Genomic DNA, 18428 nt, shown 5'->3' with positions numbered 1-18428 from the left:
AGTCGTGCTTCGGGATCAAAAGGTTGGTGCATTATGATTTATTACTTGTGAGTGGAGCTGGAGAGTAAAGCGTCTGTTGAGGGAATTATTCCAATGGAAACATTGTTGCATCAAAAGTATTCGCACACTTTATTGAGGTGGTCTTATTCACTTCGTTCATAGCACTTTTAATACGTGTTAAAAAGGTCTCACAGACTAACTGATCACCACGGCTGGATGTTTTGCTGTCAGGTATTTACTGCTGCTAAAAAAGAATACGTAACAATGTGGGTGTCCTGAAGCCAATAAAATCCATCAGGTTTGCAACGCGGTTTGGTGCCACTGCGTCATTATAAACTGACAGGGACTACTTTTCACATGTTTGTGACGTCGGTGGCAAACGCAGTAATGGTGGATATCGTGAAGTTCGTAGTTTTTTAGGTATGCCTGCTGTATAAAAGTGGTAATCCCTGAAACGTCACATTGTTAGTTAAATCATGATAACCGCTTTTAATGTGCAGATTTAGACTGCTGTTTCGCAATGACCATCGTTAGATCGCTGCAATTTTGCTACCACTGATATTGTTCTTTTCCACAGGCTTAAGCAACTCTCACGTCCTCTTTGGTGGCAAAAGTGACGAAAACAACCCAAATTTTGTGAAGTTCACCTTTTAGCCCATTTTGGATCTCAACCGACTGACATCCGCTCACAACTAGTATTTTGATCAGTATTGCTCTTGTCTGCTACCTAATCCTACGCTTATACTTTGTTCAGTTGAAGCGGCTACCCAAGGGCACAAAACCGCAGGTTCGACAAGGTCATTCTAGCGGTATAACAACCAACTTGACCAAAGATTCTCCAACTCAACCAGGTATGATTTCTGATTTGGTACCAGAAGGCTAGTGGATTGCTACTAACGTGTGATATTCCACCGGTAAAACATCTTTTGTTGGATTACACCAGACCAATCACCACAATCGCCCCCTCCACCACTGGCCCTCCTCGAGATTCCCATGACTTTGGAGATACAAGCCGCGATCCATCAGACCCCAAGCTCCTCAGGTCGTCGAAAAAGGCGTAGCAGAGGTGGTCGTGGAGGTGGCGCCACTGGAGCTAGTAGCAGCACCCTTCAGGGTTCTATCTCCTTTTCCCGTTCAGGCTGCGCTAGTTTTACTCCTTCTCAGCCTCAGGTAACAAAATCTGGTGTTCTTTGCTTGACAATTCTCAAAATTTTTAAACAGTTTGAAAATGTTTTTACAGGATTTGCCCTCTTCTGGAGAAAGAAAGCAGCAAGACTGGCTTTAGTCATATTTTGTGCGCGCACGGGTGTGTGCTTGTGCGTCGATTGTTTAAGCTGCCGTGCACTAGGTCTGTGTGTGTGTGGAATGTTTATTTCCATCCTTTGTTTTGCTGCCTCTGTGTGTGGGTGTTGGTGCGAACTCGCGGTTTCGTTCGTTAAAGCGGTAAAGTGTTGGTTGGGGGTGTAGGGAGTGTCTTTTTTTCTGTCTTACAGACGTGGTGTTTGGAGTGGGGAGAGGGCGTTCACGGTTGCTTCCCTCCTCTCCCTTTTGTCCTCCGGCTCAGTTGACAGCTCAGCACATTCACGCAGAGGAATGAATAATAGCAGAATTGCATAACTTTCGTCATTTAACTTTATTGGTTGCGAGGAATTATTTCTAGTCACTGCGAGTATATCCTAATTTATTCGCACAAAAAATGATTTAATCTGCGTGCTTTTCATGTTTCCGTTATCGTTACTCTCTATTAGAAGGATTGATCAAGTTAAACTGAGCCTTTTCATCTTCTTCAGCAAAATGGCGCATTTCCAGGAATGAATACAGCATTTATTTTTGCACTTGTCCTCACTTTTAATGCATATCTGGGAAGCTTCGGCACGGAAAAAAGTTTATTACTTCGTCCACAAGCTTCTACGGCTTTGGTGTTCCTTTTGGCTCCAGAGGGAGATGATGCACCCGGTTTTCTTTGTATGAAATAATACAATCCCGAAAGCTATGGTCCTTCGGGTCAAAACGCTCCTTGGAGTTAGGGCAGCACCCAAGGACACCAGAAAGCTGTGCCGGTATCCAGCGTGGGCCAACTTGTCAAAATCGCGAGTGTTCTGCAATGATTGCGTAGTCTTGTGTCCATTGTTTTCACAGAAAGTTTCATCTTGTGTACATTTTCAACCCACAATGGGTTGCACGTCAAACGTGTATGTAGGAAGAGGTGTTCTACGTGATGGCTGATCGCTCACGGAAATGACTGTCAAAGCTGTGGACTTGGAACGCAAACACCACAGCAAGGCTCGACATCGACGTGTAGACATACGATCATCTTTGAAGCGTGTACACCATTCCGCTGTCTTTCTGCTCAGCGACTGAGTTGCCGAGCGCGTACCATTATCACCGTACTGTGTTGTGTGTGTATGCTTTGGCTAGTATCGCCGGGTTCGTGTTTGACACCTTCGTCCACAGGACACTTGGATCATCACCCTTCCTACGCTGTTGTATGCAAGCCCTCAGTACCACTGCTGCCTGTCGTCCTGGTAAAGCGTGTTTTTGCCGTGGATGGTGCGTCCAGAGGCCTATTGCCATGACAACATGCCTTTTTGATTTTCGTTTTAATATTTGAAATTCCTTCCTGAACCTCTTCCTTTTTGCGATTTCTGATCTTTACCTAACAATTTAATGCTTTCTTTCTTTCCTTTGGTTCTAGAAAAAGCGCAACAACTGAGGCCCTTGGAGCGGGGTGGAGGGAAGCACCGACGACGTGATGTAACGCGGACCTCTCTCTGTGTATTTTGTTTTAGTGTCATTATTTTGTTTACCCATCGATGCGGCTTGTAGATTGAACAGAACAGCAAACAGAAAGCGTTTTTGCTCCAGCTGCAGATATCATGCGATTTCCTTTGTCAACTCTCATTTCGCTTTTTTTAGCCGTAACTGAGTAGGGCGGCTATTGAAGTCACGTGAGTTGGAGGGGAGGCGGGTTGGGAGGACTGGAATCAAGGTTTAAGCGAATATGGTCGGGTTGTTGTGCTTTTCTCGTAAACTGAGCTCTGCTGGCGTTCAGAGGTAACAGCATCACACTGCGTTGAATTGATTGAAGAGGCATTAGAAGAGGAACGTATTGCAACAGCTAACAGGGTTTACCGCCCACCTGGAGTTGTGTCGTTTAGGTACTAACGCGTAGAATTGTCCTTGGTTTAGGATTGCTTTGCGTCTCCTTTGCTCTAAGCCCATCAAACATTGTCGCGTCAAAATCTGTCCGCTGTGATTCGACAAAGAATTTGTCACATCTGGCCGACAGCCTGTACATTAAGTGGGTAGGTGGAATGGCACAGGTCCGCCGTCGGAGTGTGCTGTGCTTTGCCCATCATTTAAGGCGGCTACTGTCAGCCAGGTCAGAGATTTAGGCCAAAGTTTGGTCACTGTTTGGATGACATCTAGGTTATGGGGAGGAGGCGGGGTGGGCGTCTAGTAGGGAGACGGTGTGGTCCTGTTCGGCGTTGAAAGTATCCGGTGGGCCGGGGGTGATTGTCGTTAATGTGTGACACGCGGGTTTCGACTCAGGCGGTAATACCGGCGTTTTCCGTTAACCCTCTCTTCCGTGGCAGCATGTCAAGATGGGGCAATGAATGAGCTTGCAGGTGATTTTTCCTAGTTCTGTGGAGCAGCGAAGGTGTCTACTCAGGCAAGGTTACTTCCGGTGTACCCATCGTCGTAGTTTTCGCGCTGTGATCAAAGGTGTTCCTTGGGTAAGATTAAGTATGTGCTTTTCCCTCCAAAGTAAGGTGGATGATTCGGTAAAACCCTAAAAAGGCTGCGAAGGATTAGATTGGCCTAGACAGTTTGTAAACCCTTTCAGGCTAAATGACCAGTAAACCTAAGCGGATACTTGGCATCGAATCTTGACGCCCGTGATTACTCACAAACAAATGCCTGGGAAAGTGGGATTCGCTGTAGGCACATGCTTACAGTAGATGGTTTCGTAGATTTGTTGACTGGCTCGTGGCCACTCTGAACTCGTAAGAGCTGATCTTTTGGTCGAAACAAAAGGAGGGGTTCGGTCTTTCAAATCGCGGAGCTCAGTGTGGTAAAAAGTTAATTGAAGATTGGACATAGGTCACTTTTTAACACCCCTTTTGAATGACCCATTCTTGTAAAGCGGCGTGCCGATGATAGGGCGATAGCATATCCTGGTAGAAGGAGATTTTAGTTGGCAAGTCTTGCATTTTATTGTGCGACGGACTTTCCACTTCTCAGTACGAATCAATGATGAAATCTTTGTACAGTTTCTTATTAGGTTACAGCAGTGATTTTAACTACCTAGCTTTAGTAACCTTGATATTGACGTCCTTTCTGAACTTTAAACATTGTTAGCTACCTGATTATGACGTGTAACTGTGCGGAGCTCTTTATCCGCTCATAGTAGAGAACTGGTAGCATCAAATCGTTTACGTAAGGCCTAGCGGTTGGATTTAGAAGTAGTAAATGGGTGGAAGATGTTCTTGGTCTGAGGGTAATAATATTTCTTAATCTTTGAGCAGAAAATAAGCTTGTCAGTTTGATGGCACTAGCAGTGGTGTCAAGTCTAGTGGAGATAATCACTTTGCCTTCAAGACTCTGGTAGTGAACCTGCTAGGCAGTTTGAGAAACCATGGTGTTTAATGGTAAAGCCGAATTCCCGCGAGTGCCAGAAAAAATCTACAAATCACTTTATCTGTGTGATTTAATCGTCCTCAAAGGCATTATAAGGCTTTAAGTTTAGAAACTTGAATGATCTGAACAAGTCTGCATGCCACCAGCACAAAGGCTGATCTGCAGAAGATTGAGTAGACCAGCATAGTCAAGTGTGCTGCAAAGACAGCATTCTTTTACTCCATCAAGTACCACCATTTTCTGATTTGGTCTTTCTCAGCTCTAGGTCAAGTCAGTACACACCCATAACCAATTAATAAGGTGTCACCGTAATCAAGGTACCTTTAAAGGGTGCAAACATACAGTAAATCAAATAAACAGAAGTCCTACTTAAATAGGCCATGCATTGTGGGGATAATGTCGTGGACAAAAGAGCATTCCTTAATAACTTAGATCGTCTCTGACACTGTGTAACACAAGCACATGCATACATACACATGTTCACATGCTAGTTCACACTTGTAACAGCGATTACCGACACAAGATAGGAGGAGGCAGAGCTGGAGCAAAAGTGTCTCGCGCTTTAGTGGATAGGTAATTAGCATTTGCCGAGAGACAGCTTCCTCCTGTGGGTAAATGTAGTTTTTGCTCGTTAACTTCTTTACTGGAGAGAGAGGGGGAGGGGGATGGGGAGAGTTTCGAAAATTGCCCTTGTGTATGTGTGCGCAAAAAGACTTTCTCAAACCGCACTGAAATTTTAGGAAATGTCAAAGCCAGTTTTACACTCTGCATCAGAAAGGAACGTTCATGCTAGTCTGTTGACAATTTGTTAATTCACTTAAAGAAGAGAGTTGGCAACAGGCTAAACTTCTGGGTAATAATGTGTTTATTCCTCATTCTTTAAAAGGTGTGTTGTGAAACGCAAAGTTTGTATAAGTCAATGCGGCGAAAGAGGGCTGTCAATACTCTATTTTTGACCCATTGTTTTCCGGATCAGTGAGACAAGATTGGCTGAGACCAGTACTTAACTTCATAGTTTGATTGACCTTTTGCGAAACGGCAATACTTCCTTCCCTGATAGCCATTTTAAACAACTTAAGTTGAAAACATAAGCAAATAAACACCTTAGACAGTACCAGCGGTAAATCTACTTTTGAGGACTGGTGTGGAGCTAAAATCAAAATTCAGAAGCAAAATCACTGCTATTAGCGTAGGTACAAATAAATTATGGATTAAAATTGAAAATTCAGGCGGCTGAAATGCTCCCAAAAGTTCTTAGTTTACCTTTACTGGCTGCAGATGGGGAAGACCTCACTTATCCACTATGAATTACGACTAGCAAAAATGAAGCTAGTAAGACCGAAAAAGAAAAGATTACAGGCCAAAAGTGTTAAAACCGCTGTATATAGCTTAAGATTCCATAGCCACAATCTCCAAATAGCCTATGAAAATAATTTTTATAAAGTCTTTTTGGTACGCGGACTCCTGCAATATAATTCGTCTAACCGCCGCACTTACAGCATTTTAATTGGCCAGCTCGACGGCACGTGCGCACATGCATGCATCGCTCTCGCGATGTGATTGCATCCGCGTGCATGCGCACGCCTCTTGCACTTCTCATCCTTCTTCCCCCCACGCAAGCGTGTGCAAGTGTGCACAAACACGCACACGCACGCACCAACATCCATTAGCGCTCACTTCTGGCAGGAATGGAGTGAGACGGAGTGTCGTCGCGCCCGCTTGCCTCTGGCACCGGCCAATTGCAATTCGCCTTGGGGTACATCTTTGCACTCGTCTCTCAAAGAGGCGCCATTTGCCTCCTCTTACCTCTCAAGGAGGAGTATTTACAGGTTAACCGCATTTCAGTGGTGTGGTGTGGTGTGTTGGAACTCTCTTCTGCTATCTCTTGATGTAAAGCGATGTTTATCCTCAGGTGAGCTACAACCCATTCTCCTCCTTCTATCCATCAATTAGCTCATGAAAAAGTATAAACCTGCCATTGCTTTTTCAATAAATACTGTAATCCACTCAATTTTCAAATGTTCTAGCATGCCTATTCATTGAAGAAAGCAGGCCCTGAAGTTTTCATGAGCGTCACACTCGAATGTAATTAATTTTTTGTTGAGTCCAAGCCACTACCTGAGATCACATAATTTCGATGTTACTGGCCAACGATCGAAATCTAACATGACTATCAATTGTTCAGTTTGATAGCCCATTAGTCACTAATGTGATGACAGGTGGGGACAATCCGGTACCCCAAGTAGCCTTAATTTGGGAGATGGAGTTACAAAACGCCTATCTTTGAATCGACATGTGGTATAACCTTTTTTGGAAACTTGGAATCGTGTCACGACATTTACAATCGCTTAATCCCAATCTAGTCAGTTCAAAAGCGTCGAATTTTTTTCCTTTTATTATTCTGTGAATTCAGTCACAGTTCAATACTGGCCCTTGCCGCGGTTTGGTACCGATGTACCTTCTCTATTTAAGCTGAAGCCGTCTTTTACACTTTAGACTCGCAATTAGAGCATTCCACTTGGCGGAGGCCGAATTGTCCGACGATTCGCCTTCAAGGAAAGAGAAAAAATCCCTGGCCTCACCTACTTATCCACTACCCATACCATCCCACTCTGTAGACCCGATCATCTTCCAGTTTGGTCGAAAACGACCTAGTGATTGTGATGCCCTGGACACACGGCAACACCTCTTCAGCCCCAAACGATTGTGTCTCGATGCCTCATCAGAAATCCCCTCTTCTTCCCTCCTCTACAGTGTGTTTTTGGGTTGTGAAGATCCCTCTTCGGAGTCCACAAAGAGAAGCCGGCTTAGTTATTATCCCAGCATACTCAAAAGACCCCCACCTTCCCGAAAGCGCGCTCCACTTAATGGCAGCTTCCACAACGCCAACCAGGATGCCCTACCTATGTCCGCACTGACCTACCAATGGCTTGTGACTGCGTTCTGGGGTCAAATGTTGGCAGCACGAGCGTGGACACCGCCCAAGGAGGAACCGCTGGATCTCTCCTGCAAGCAATCAAAATCGCAGTTCGTCAACAGTAACATATTCAGTAGCATACGTCGATTAGCGGAACCGGTGGAAAATGCCCCAGTGGGCCTTGACGCAGAGATACGAAGGTGCAATACCTTTCCACAGACCTTCTGCAGGCCCACCATGGATGTGTCACCCCGGAATTTGTCACTGGAGCGACTCTGCCTACTTCCTACTTTTGAAGCTCTAGTGAACAGTGCCAGGCTTTTTAACGATCTCAAGTCGAATTATCTTAACTCTGTGGATCAGAGGTTGGGTCTTAAAAATCTCCCCTATAATGAGTCGGTAATTTGAAAAGAGAACAGACTAGCCCTAATAACAGCCAACCTACGTATACCCCCTTCCTGTCAATTGTTTGATTTAAGCGGCCTACTTTACTTGTGAAGCTCACACTTAATCCTAATCCGCCTTATTTTTCTGTCATTCAGGCTGATTTACAACACCGCCACAGAAATTTAAAGATTCTGGGACTTATATGAACTCCTTGTACTCTCCTCATTTTGTAAATGGTTTCCCAAAGCGATTTATTCCGTAATTTTGTAGCAGTGGCCAATGAATAAATTATTATCAACCGCATTTTTTCCTTTCTATCTAAAACAAATAATTTAAATGAGTGGTACTTTGTAGCTCCTCGAGACTTTTATGAAGACGAAAAAAGATATAATACCGGAGCAGAATATGCATTACCGGCGTACAGAAGGGCTGGGCGGCTACCGGCATGGCCCGGAGGAAAGTAACAAACGCGGAGCCGTAAGTGCCCGCGAAACCGAAACAAAGAGTTAAGGGAATAGTCATGGCATTGCTGTTTTACAGGGGATTTACATGTAAATAGGGGGACTTCCAGCTTAATAGAGGTACATAATGGTCTTCAAATCGGTTGTATGGCGAGTAGAGCAGACCAATTCGTGGCTTGTGCCATTAATGATGATTCAGGCAACAGCGCCGTTGATAAGGTGATAATGAACTTTTTGCCAATCCTTGCAGATGGGGCGAAGAAGATGAGGACAAAAAGTAGCAATGAGGGTCGGCATTTACTTCTCATTGGATTTTGCGTGCGGTACTGAGTCGCCATGGTAAGCTTGAAGTATCCAGAATAAAAATCTCTACCAGGATCAAGACAATGGTTTTATTGTTAACTTGAGTACACGTTTTTAAGGAGAATTGGTCATCCCAGCTCAGATGCTTTTTGTCCTCAAAGTGCTGCAGAATTTGTACTACTAAATTGATTGGTTTAACTGGTGTCTGAAGGCTGAGGAATGGAATTACCCTTAATCCGGGAACATCCTAAATCCATTTATTTAAATCATACGTAACAAGCCTATTTGCTGAACGGTTCGACTCACCGTGTTCTCATGAGGCAATAAAAAACACATGTCGCATATTTGTGACGCACGTGATGGTGATGACCAATGTATTCTCATAAGAACTTAAGTAAGCTGCTGCATTTAAACTGTTATCCTCCTCAAATTTTTACTTTTTTTGTTGCAATACATTTACTATTCTTTCAGCCGCGTAATACTAAATAGAAACTCCAAATGCTTGGGGCATTTGGATCTCTTGCTATCCTAGCTTTAATACAAATCCAAATACAAAGGTATGCTAATTGACATTTACGGTTTGCCTAACAAGTGTACAAAGTGTGAACAGATTTAAACCAGGTGCTCAGAATTTGTTCGGCAGTCAAGCTGGATTGTACCCAAGGTGGCTAGTGGTTTGAACATTGATATGAATTTCGGTGACTGAATCACCCTCCAGCTTAAATGATGCGCGTCTTTTTCCACCCTAAAAAGCCAAGTAAAAACAGTCACCTAGTAAAATATGCACTATGTGGCTAAAATGGGTGGGTGGCATGTCGAGTCACCTGCACTTGTGAACACGGGCCCACCAAGAATTGACAACTTACTATTTTATTGTTCTGACCAAAGCATGACTCACATAAGAACCAAATTATTACATGATTCCTGAGTATTTGGTAAATAAAGGCCTTCAAAATTTACTCCTTAGAAGTAAAGAATTAACATTTACCTAAACGATAGTGAATACAGATCCTAAGCAAATGCCGTTTGTTAACCGAACTAAATTTTATTTTGGAATTTGTTCGCAAACCCGATGTGACAAACGAGGTGGGCTTATCAACCACGGAATAAGTGACCTTGAGGGCCTGAAAGTGCGTACCGACACCGTGTGGGGGCGTAAAGTAACTTTAGCCGTAAATTGAGCTATTTGCACATGCAGACACATCCTTGCTAACTTCTGTCACGATGATATAGAATTTGAAATAAACCATGGGCATTAATAGCATTAAATTCTCTTTTTTGCTATCAAGTCCAGAGATTTCCTGCCGATGTGTTGACATTTGTTCAAATAAAGTGTGGACAAATTTAGTAAATCTTATCTTTTTTTCCAAAAAAAAATTTCAAGCACTTTGCTGAGGTCGCAGGATGTTCTATGAAAAGATTACATTGGATCACTGGTGAAATAAGGCCTTGAACATCGCTTCTTTGAATTAGTATCAATGACGTTTAGGTGGGCGAATGCTTAAAATAAGCTGATTCGTAGTAAACACTCATCACCATTTCATGGATCAACTGGATGCTTAACAAGTGATATACTTAAAATTCACAGACTTTTTCCATCGGCTAAAAACTCTCACCAATTTTGCGAAGTGTTACAGTGGCATGAATAAAATTTGCACCTCATGACTCAAGTTATTTGATTTGTAGCACATGTTGACCTGCGGTCAGGCCTACTTCAGTCCCGGCAGCGCCTTGGCTAGCATGAGACAAGAACATTATTAATATTCAAAACAAATTTGTTAGCTTGTTCTTTGTATTTCAAAGATTGTTGTTAATCGGAATTTATACTACTCTTAGCTATGTACCACGAAGGCTTGTCTTCTGACCCCTGACTCCGTCTCCTTAGAGTTCAGTGATTTGAGGTTTGAGGCTGCACTCAGGGGTTACCTAGTCATTACACAAGGTATTAACAGGTTTATGTTAGGATAAGAACCTCAAACACCCCCACTGATATTTAAGTAAGTAGCTATACAAATTGGTTTGAACAAAAACGAATTTCGTAGAAGGTCCCAACTTTGGCGCAATTTGTATGCACGCTTTGTGCATTTATATGTCTGAAATGCCTATATAATTTAATCAGTCATTTAGCAGACACTCTTGGCACGCTCAGAGAGCGTGTTTGTGAAAGTAAAATAAAATTATGTATCTAAAGCATTGTATCGTCATTTGCTTATGACAACACACCATTATGCATACCTCAGTTACGAGAAGTCGGAGATGAATTTAGACTATCGCTACAGGTAACTCCCGATGATTTCTTAGTACATTTCACTGATATCGCTGTTGATTATGTATAGCATAAGTTGATAACGCATTGTGATTAACGAGTCGTTTTCCCACACTGTGAGTTTCTTTATCACTGAATTGTTAGTAAAGTAAGATCTTCGGAACCTGTCCAAATCCTCCACCGAGCAGGCCGATGTTCAAACTGACTTACAGCGATTATAAACTAGCCTTCCAACTGCGGAATCCTTTATTTATAAATTAGTAGTCATTTTAATGGCAAAGATTAGACTATCCTTTAAACCACATGCGCATATTTTGCTTAGAAATCCAAAAGGTGTAGTCGAATACCCTATTACAACCTAGTCATGAATACGTAAAACCACAATTAAAATTGAACGACACCAACCCATACCTGTGGTCGCATGCTTGACAACGCTAGAATCAGTTCGCTTAAATACACAGTCTCATGAAGGATGTGATGACTTCATAAAGTTTGAAATTAAATACCGCATAATTAGAGCGCTGACTGGTATTTTGTATTTGCATATCCTAAAGCCAAAATTCATATTGTTAACACGCAATCGTGTCAACTTTGCTTCTTTCCAAAGAAACGGGAGGGTGGGCGGGTGGATGGGTGGTAGGTGAAGCATAGAGAAGAGGCGAGGTGAGGTAGCCATGAGGTGATGGTATTTCCGAGATAATCACACCGAAGGCCCACTTTGCGCAGACTATAACACGCCATCTGATGACAATCTAGTTGGAGGGAGGAAGGCAGGGGGAAGGGGAATGGGTAGAAGTCGAGAGAGGAAATATAAGCATCCGCTTAGGGGGGAAAAATAGCTCCCTGCTCGAATGCGGTTTTTCTCCTCCCCCTCCTCACGTGCCTCTTCGTGCTTATCTGGCTGCCATCTGTGCTTGTTGTACCAAGGCACACCAGCGAGCCAATGGGTTAACCAATCTGTGATCACATCAACAGTTGGTGGAACCTTTTCTAGAGGTTGCTGTGACAAATACCAGCATTATTTCAGTCTAATTTACAAAAGGTGGTTGATATACCAACTTTCATTCATATTTACAAATGTGACTTCAAAATAAATACAAAATTTGACATTTTTAATGAATACCACCGATAATGAAAAATATAATGACTAGGTTGATGTGAAAAGGTGAGTATTTAGGTTTTCACAAATTCATTTTAATTCATCAGTAAATCCATTAAAAGGCATTTGATGAGATTGTCAAAAATACAACCGCAAAATCTCCCAAAAGACTACAGAGATGGTAAATAGAAGTATTTTTGCAAAAATGCACTCTTTTTTTGTAGAATACCAACCGAAGCAGTCCGTAGGAAGCTTGATTATTTGTCTAAATCTTCATCTTGGTTTTGCGGACGCATAAGGATCTGCTTTTGTACTTTAGCTCGGTGGCGTGACCTTCGGTCCTTGCCAGTAGCCCCTGGCTCATCTGTATGTCAGCAATACATATTTCGGTCTAGTGTTATGATTACTTACCACTTTAGAAAAGTTTTGTGGCGCCATAAATGCCTTGAAAGGTGCTAAGTTGACTTCTTGTAAATCTAGCAATATTTAAAAAAGAAACGTGACACGTAATCTCTAAGGCTAGCTATTTAGCTTGCCTCTCGGAAAATAGGTACTTCATTTTGTCACAATCTGATCATCATAAAGCTTATACACATGCTCGTGCAAAAAACCAGGTGACCACATTACAGAAGGTTGAGAGCTCAAAGAGATTGGAAACCTGCGAGCACTTAAATCAAATTACTGGCGTATCTGCCCCATACGAAAAGCAAAATGGCTAAAGCCTAAAGCGTTTGGTACTTAAGAGCCGTAATTTTGCAGATAAATATGCCTAATTCTATCGAAATTGACGACGTTTGATCTCGAGATGGCTAAAGTCCTTTTTTGCTACACTTGGTAAATGAAAAAATAAGACGTGAATTGCAAGTAGATATTTGTATTTCAGTCGAATTCGTTCCGAATTTAACTGAAGAGTTAGGCTGGCCGTCACGGGTAGTTCTAAAGCCTTTAAAATGATATAACTGGAGTGACCTGACATTTCGCCTAACTGTGAGCTCAACCACGCCGGCACGTTATATCTCCCGGGTTGTGCTTTCACCCTGAGGCATGGCCTTTAGACATGCTTATGGACTGCCATGTCTTCTGTGCGTTAGCGATTCATAAGCTTACACTCGGCTAAGGTCGACTTTAATTTCAAAAAACACTTGGAGTGCTAATTCAAAGTCCCGAGGAGACTTTAACCAGGTCCTGGATCATAATAAAGGCAACTGGCCCAGTTTAGAGTCCTCATAGCCTCTTTAGACAGCCATTCACAACAGTAGAATAAACATGGGCCTGTGTAATTTATTTGATGTATACAATAAAATCCCAAGATTGTAGCCTATAGTGAACTGCAAAACAAATTGCCAAAGAATTGCACAACTGCTATATCTTAGCCTGTCTATATTAATAAATAAGCGTCAAAGTATCTTATATAAAAATTAACCACGTAAACACAATTTATCCAACAATGTCCTAATGACTCATAGGGCTACCAAAAAAATACACGACCCTTTAAATTTACGAACTAGTTGGTGGTGTATGATGTTGATGATTCGGAAGAGTCTATCGCTATTTGGCCCGCGGTGTCCATCGCTGTAGAGCATTGCGTCTCAACTGGTTAGTGGTTTGGCCTCTTGCCCGCTTGCTTTATAATCAAACTACCTTTTATGTGGTATTAACGTTACGGATGGTAGAGCGAATTGTCAGTGGCGCTTTATGCTTCTCTATATCAGAATTCCCATGTCTATATGAGGAATTGTTGTCTAATGCTATTATCTATGGTCCGGTGAAGCCGCATTTATGATTTTGTGCCACTTACATTATACCATGTTTGTACTCATACGAGTCCTGGGTGCACATGCCTCCTCTCAAACTGATGAAGCATGATTAATCCACGTCTTATTTGCAATCACAAACGTATGACTGGTCATGCTCCAGAAACCACTTTTGTAAACTCTCTGGATTCATCAACGTCAATTTACTTCCTACCTTATTTGAGGGGAGCTTGGTGTCGTTTTCCGTTATTTCATTTATTAAGCATTTTATTCAAGAATCCAAATGGGCCAACTTCTGTCGGGTGTTCCAGTCGATAAGTGGGCCTTGTTTCTCCCCCAACGCTATCAGTCCCAACTAGCCGCTCTCCTACCTTCTTCCTGGCGCGCTGATACTAGTATTAACCCAGGTTTGGTTTTTTACATCTTCAAACTTTACTAGAGGAGTCAGAAGGGCGACACTTCGACCTAGTCGATCTCCCACTTGAGCTTGCATTGTCCATTTTATCTCATCTGAATCCCACGGATCTTTACTTAGCCTCTGGAGTTTGGTGGAACCTTGCTTCGAATGAGTCACTCTGGCGGGGGTGAGAGAATTTCTCCCTTATTATCTTTGCCGTCTATATATAGTTATTAGGATATACCTACCTTATTGCTGCCTAACTTCTAATCATTCCTCAAGATATTATTTCAGTGGAGCTACTCACATCGTAATTTTGCAGGCTGTGTCGAGCCTACTGGCCCTTCTGTTCGGTCTATGAGACGTGGCGGGAAAGGCCGCACTTCTCCTTTCGAATCCTCTTCCTCCGTCTCGACGAAGCTCGACTAACCTTCAACAGCGACGCCTTCGAGGGAATTCGTTATCTTCAGGAGAACGAAATCCTCAAAGACGATATTCATCACGTGGCTTTGTACCTCCACGTCACTCCTGGACTGGATCCAGTGCAGAAGAGACGATATCTTGAGGCTAGGTAAGCATGTGACTAGAATCGAACTTTTTTAGTTGATACCCATGTTTGGTAGCGCAAGCACTCACGTGCGGCTTTGCTACCAGATGTAACTTGCATCATTTCTTTAAATTCACATACTCTACCCCTTGTGAAAATGGCTACAATAGTATGAGGCCAAACTGGACTGCGAAGCACTACAGAGTCAAAACTGGTGCTGAAATGTTGAGTCAGTGTTTGATTGCTCTGCTTTGTATTTGTGTAAGTTCGCACTAGAAGTATGGAATAAAGTAGGTGATTCCGGTGGGTTTTTTATTTCATTTTGGGCATACTCGTTATGCCTCAGTATGCTGCTTAGTTAGTGTGACATGTGTAATTTTTCGCTCATTGGCATGATCTAATAAGTTAACCGATTGCTGTAACTGGTCTCGACAACGAATGCTTCAGTTAGGTAACTCATGTGACACGCAAAGTAGCATGAATTCGCTCTTAGATAGAATTAGGCTGGTGCAATCCACTACAACGCCAGTGAGACTCTACGGTTACGATCTATGTATCGCAACGTCTGTAAGTAGACATTCAAAATACGCTTCGCTTAAAACAGCAGTACGGCTTTGCAGAGATGACAAAACCATTATATGGTCAAACACTGTGACGTACTATCAAGAATTTCCAGTACGAAATAAGGCAAAGGATATGTTACGCGATTGTAGTGGGGTTGATAGGACTAGAAGACTATGAGTAAGCTTGATGAAACAACTGACTGTTTCTCAGCCATTTTTCAACATCACTGCATGGTAACATAGAATCCTAGTGAACAAATTAAACGTTTCTAAGATGATGCTATCAAAGGAGTAACCAAGGCTGTATGTGACATCTTTTGCCCTAAACTTGCGAAAACCAATGAGTGAAAGCCGGAGCGATAGTCATCTCGTCATTCACTTCAACTGCCTTCTTTGTACTTCTACGGGTGTGGGTGCCTTCAGTCCGGAGGTGTTGGATGAAGTGATTCGCCTGAAAGACTTCCGCAGCGCCTTCTTACCGGATGCTCTACGGAGTCTCTTTACCGAGCTGCCCAGTCCGGAGAACGACACGCACAACTTCATTCCCCGATTGCTCGAACGCTTCTCGGAGCATTTTGTCCGCTGCAATCCGCACATTGGTCTTCGCCCAGGTTTGGCTACCTTTCTTTGTCTGCCTTACCCCATATGTTTGCTGGTTGTCAGTGTTTGTAATGCCCCATTGCAGAATTGAGGCAGCGTCCCCTAAAAAAAGCTTTCATATATGTGATTGGGATAGTTAGTTACATTTCTGAATTGACCCCTAATTGTAGTAATCAGTTTTACGAGGTCCCAATTCGTGTATTGAAATCCGCTGAAACGGCCCAATCCTGATACCCTTTTGCTCTACTGGATTCCCAGCACGGATAGGAGATGATGAAGTCACCAATTTCGATCTTTTTTACGGTTTTGCGTAGTTTACACCATAAATCGTGTAATCGACCCCATAGTGATAAGTGGGAATACTGGGTATTATTTCAGGTACAATCTATTTGTGCTCCTATGATCGTTAGTCCCCAATTCCCGGTTGTCTCGGTTAGCATTGTACACCAACCTCGCTCTCTCCGGTCGGACTCCCTCCTGCTTTTTTTTATCAAGCAACCATTGGCAACATTACAACAGTTGGTTTTAACATCTTGCCTATAAAGGCACGGTGACATGCTTACGTTTTCTCTCCCCTTGGGTCAGTCCGCATCTTGTGGTTTTTAAATCACGTGAATTAGTACAGTAAACCTTTAACTGGTTTTGTCAACAAAGAGGAGTTGACTACCTCTTCTTGAACGCATCCACACACGTGCCTGCATGAGTCTTAATCTCGTGTCGGTAGCTGCATCTTCGGCAGCAGCTTAACGAAGAATAAATTGTTTTGTTTTGACTGGCGGCAAATGTGTGAAGACACCTTGTTTTGCAGGCTTCACGTTGATGTGCATGCTCGTGTTCGGCAGACTTTCGCTCTATCTGGAGAAGACATTTAACTAACTTTTTTCACCTACAATTGCTTGTATTTTTTACTAAATGTTGCCGTGTTGCCAGGGCCCGCTAAAAAGTGCTCCTCCATCCCACGTGGTCTTCTGTAATCCGCTATAGAAGGAAAAAACGCCCGGAGACATTCAAAAAACCCACCTATAATCTCTACCAGTTTCATTTTAGTTGGCTGCCTAAAATTCACCTAGAAAAGCTCCAAAAGCCTTACGGAGCCGTATTTAGTTCGACAGGGGGCTCTATTAAATATTGGTAAGTGGCACGTAGGATTTTGGTCCTTATTTTGGTTAAAAGGTCACAGACGGGGGATATGAGTTACCTCCGGAAGCGTGGAAGACATGATCGGCCTAGCGTAGATCGAGGTGGGTTCGTACAATGTTTGGTTAAAATGTCCGCCCAGTGCAGATTTATTAAAGCATCTAGCCTTACTCCGCTGATTGTCACCCTTTTTAGATGTAGTCTACGTGCTCTGTTTCTCGTTGCTCATGCTGTCGAAGGACTTTGCGAGCCCGCAGATAAAGAATAAGATGTCCAAGCGCGAGTTTATCCGCAACACGCGACGAGCAGTGCCGGCGGCAGATGTTGAGTTGTTGGGTCACTTTTACGACAACGTCTACGTGGAGGGCGACATCGCCACCTGGGTGACGGTGAAAAGTAGTGGTGTGGCTCCCTCCGCCTCGCCTCCAACGGCGCAACGAGTGACCGAGGTGCGCGCCGCTCCCCGCCCCTACCGCATCATTGCGCTCTCTTAGTGAAAGCGCGCGCCAAATTATTCACGCTACTGAAACGCATCATCAGTCTTTCGCTCACCCATCTTGCGGCCAAACACGCTCATTTACACGTGATCCCCGTCGTCCGCGCCTAGTGATTTTGCATTCCCTTTTATTTTACATGTACACATTGTCTCGCTTACTGTATGTGTGGAGATGAGAATGGACTCATGTGGTAGAAGTTACTCAGATTGTTTCCATCGTGTGTTGTCGTTCACCAACGTTTTCTTCTATGAGGTCTTCAGGGGAATATTATTGATCACTCAGGTTGAATATTTGAGGAGCAAAGTAAAATGGCTTCTTAATTCCCATTTCCTGTCTATTACAGGATGGACAATGATGACTGGTCGGAATCGAGGGTGAATATAATTATGTATTTCCACGAACTTACAAAGTTGACGAGCCGTGATAGGGCGTACTGTATCGAAGAGGTGGGTGCCACTTACCGTAACTAATGTGCGGTTGTAGACAACACCAGTTTTGCTGATAAAGCTTGTGACAGGATGGAAAACAAGTACTTTGGGAGACGCGACTGGTGTATGGTTCCACGTATTCTCTTGCGAGGAATGCCTGCAATCCCAGAAATTAGCTCCTGTTCGAGTGTCTAGAAGTTCCAACTAGTGTTGATCTTAACCTCCTAAAGTCATGCTCCCGCTCAGTCCTCGACTGGCTCATATCTGGCAGAGATGTATTCTAAGTGTAATGGCAACCACTCGAGGGTCAAGGTCAACCAGTTGCTACAACTACGTGCATCTGAGATCACTAGCATGCAGGTTCACACTGAGTCTGCTCCGTAGCCAGCGGGTAAAGTACACGCTGAACATGTCCCTTTGCGTACTTATTA

At 43.2% G+C, this 18428-nt stretch overlaps 1 protein-coding gene across 1 annotated transcript; it reads left to right on the top strand. All coding sequences in view use genetic code 11, as the record gives it.

Moving 5' to 3' along the window:
* Nucleotides 1-357: 357 nt before the first annotated feature.
* EGR_05886 (F-box only protein 8) lies at nt 358-17566 on the top strand (the record flags this gene model as incomplete). Its single annotated transcript, XM_024495135.1, has 13 exons — nt 358-408; nt 755-851; nt 944-1170; nt 2355-2550; nt 2696-2775; nt 6328-6553; nt 7260-7957; nt 8300-8422; nt 13583-13670; nt 14268-14412; nt 14548-14796; nt 15759-15946; nt 17268-17566. 13 exons carry the CDS (start codon nt 358-360, stop codon nt 17564-17566), a joined length of 2667 nt encoding a protein of 888 aa, XP_024350481.1.
* Between the last annotated feature and the right edge of the window lie 862 nt (nt 17567-18428).

This window comes from Echinococcus granulosus (assembly GCF_000524195.1).
Source record: "Echinococcus granulosus chromosome Unknown EG_S00047, whole genome shotgun sequence".
In the NCBI taxonomy this organism is placed as follows: domain Eukaryota; kingdom Metazoa; phylum Platyhelminthes; class Cestoda; order Cyclophyllidea; family Taeniidae; genus Echinococcus; species Echinococcus granulosus.
Note: the sequence above shows the minus strand (reverse complement) of the source record. Positions and strands in the feature narration are given on the sequence as shown.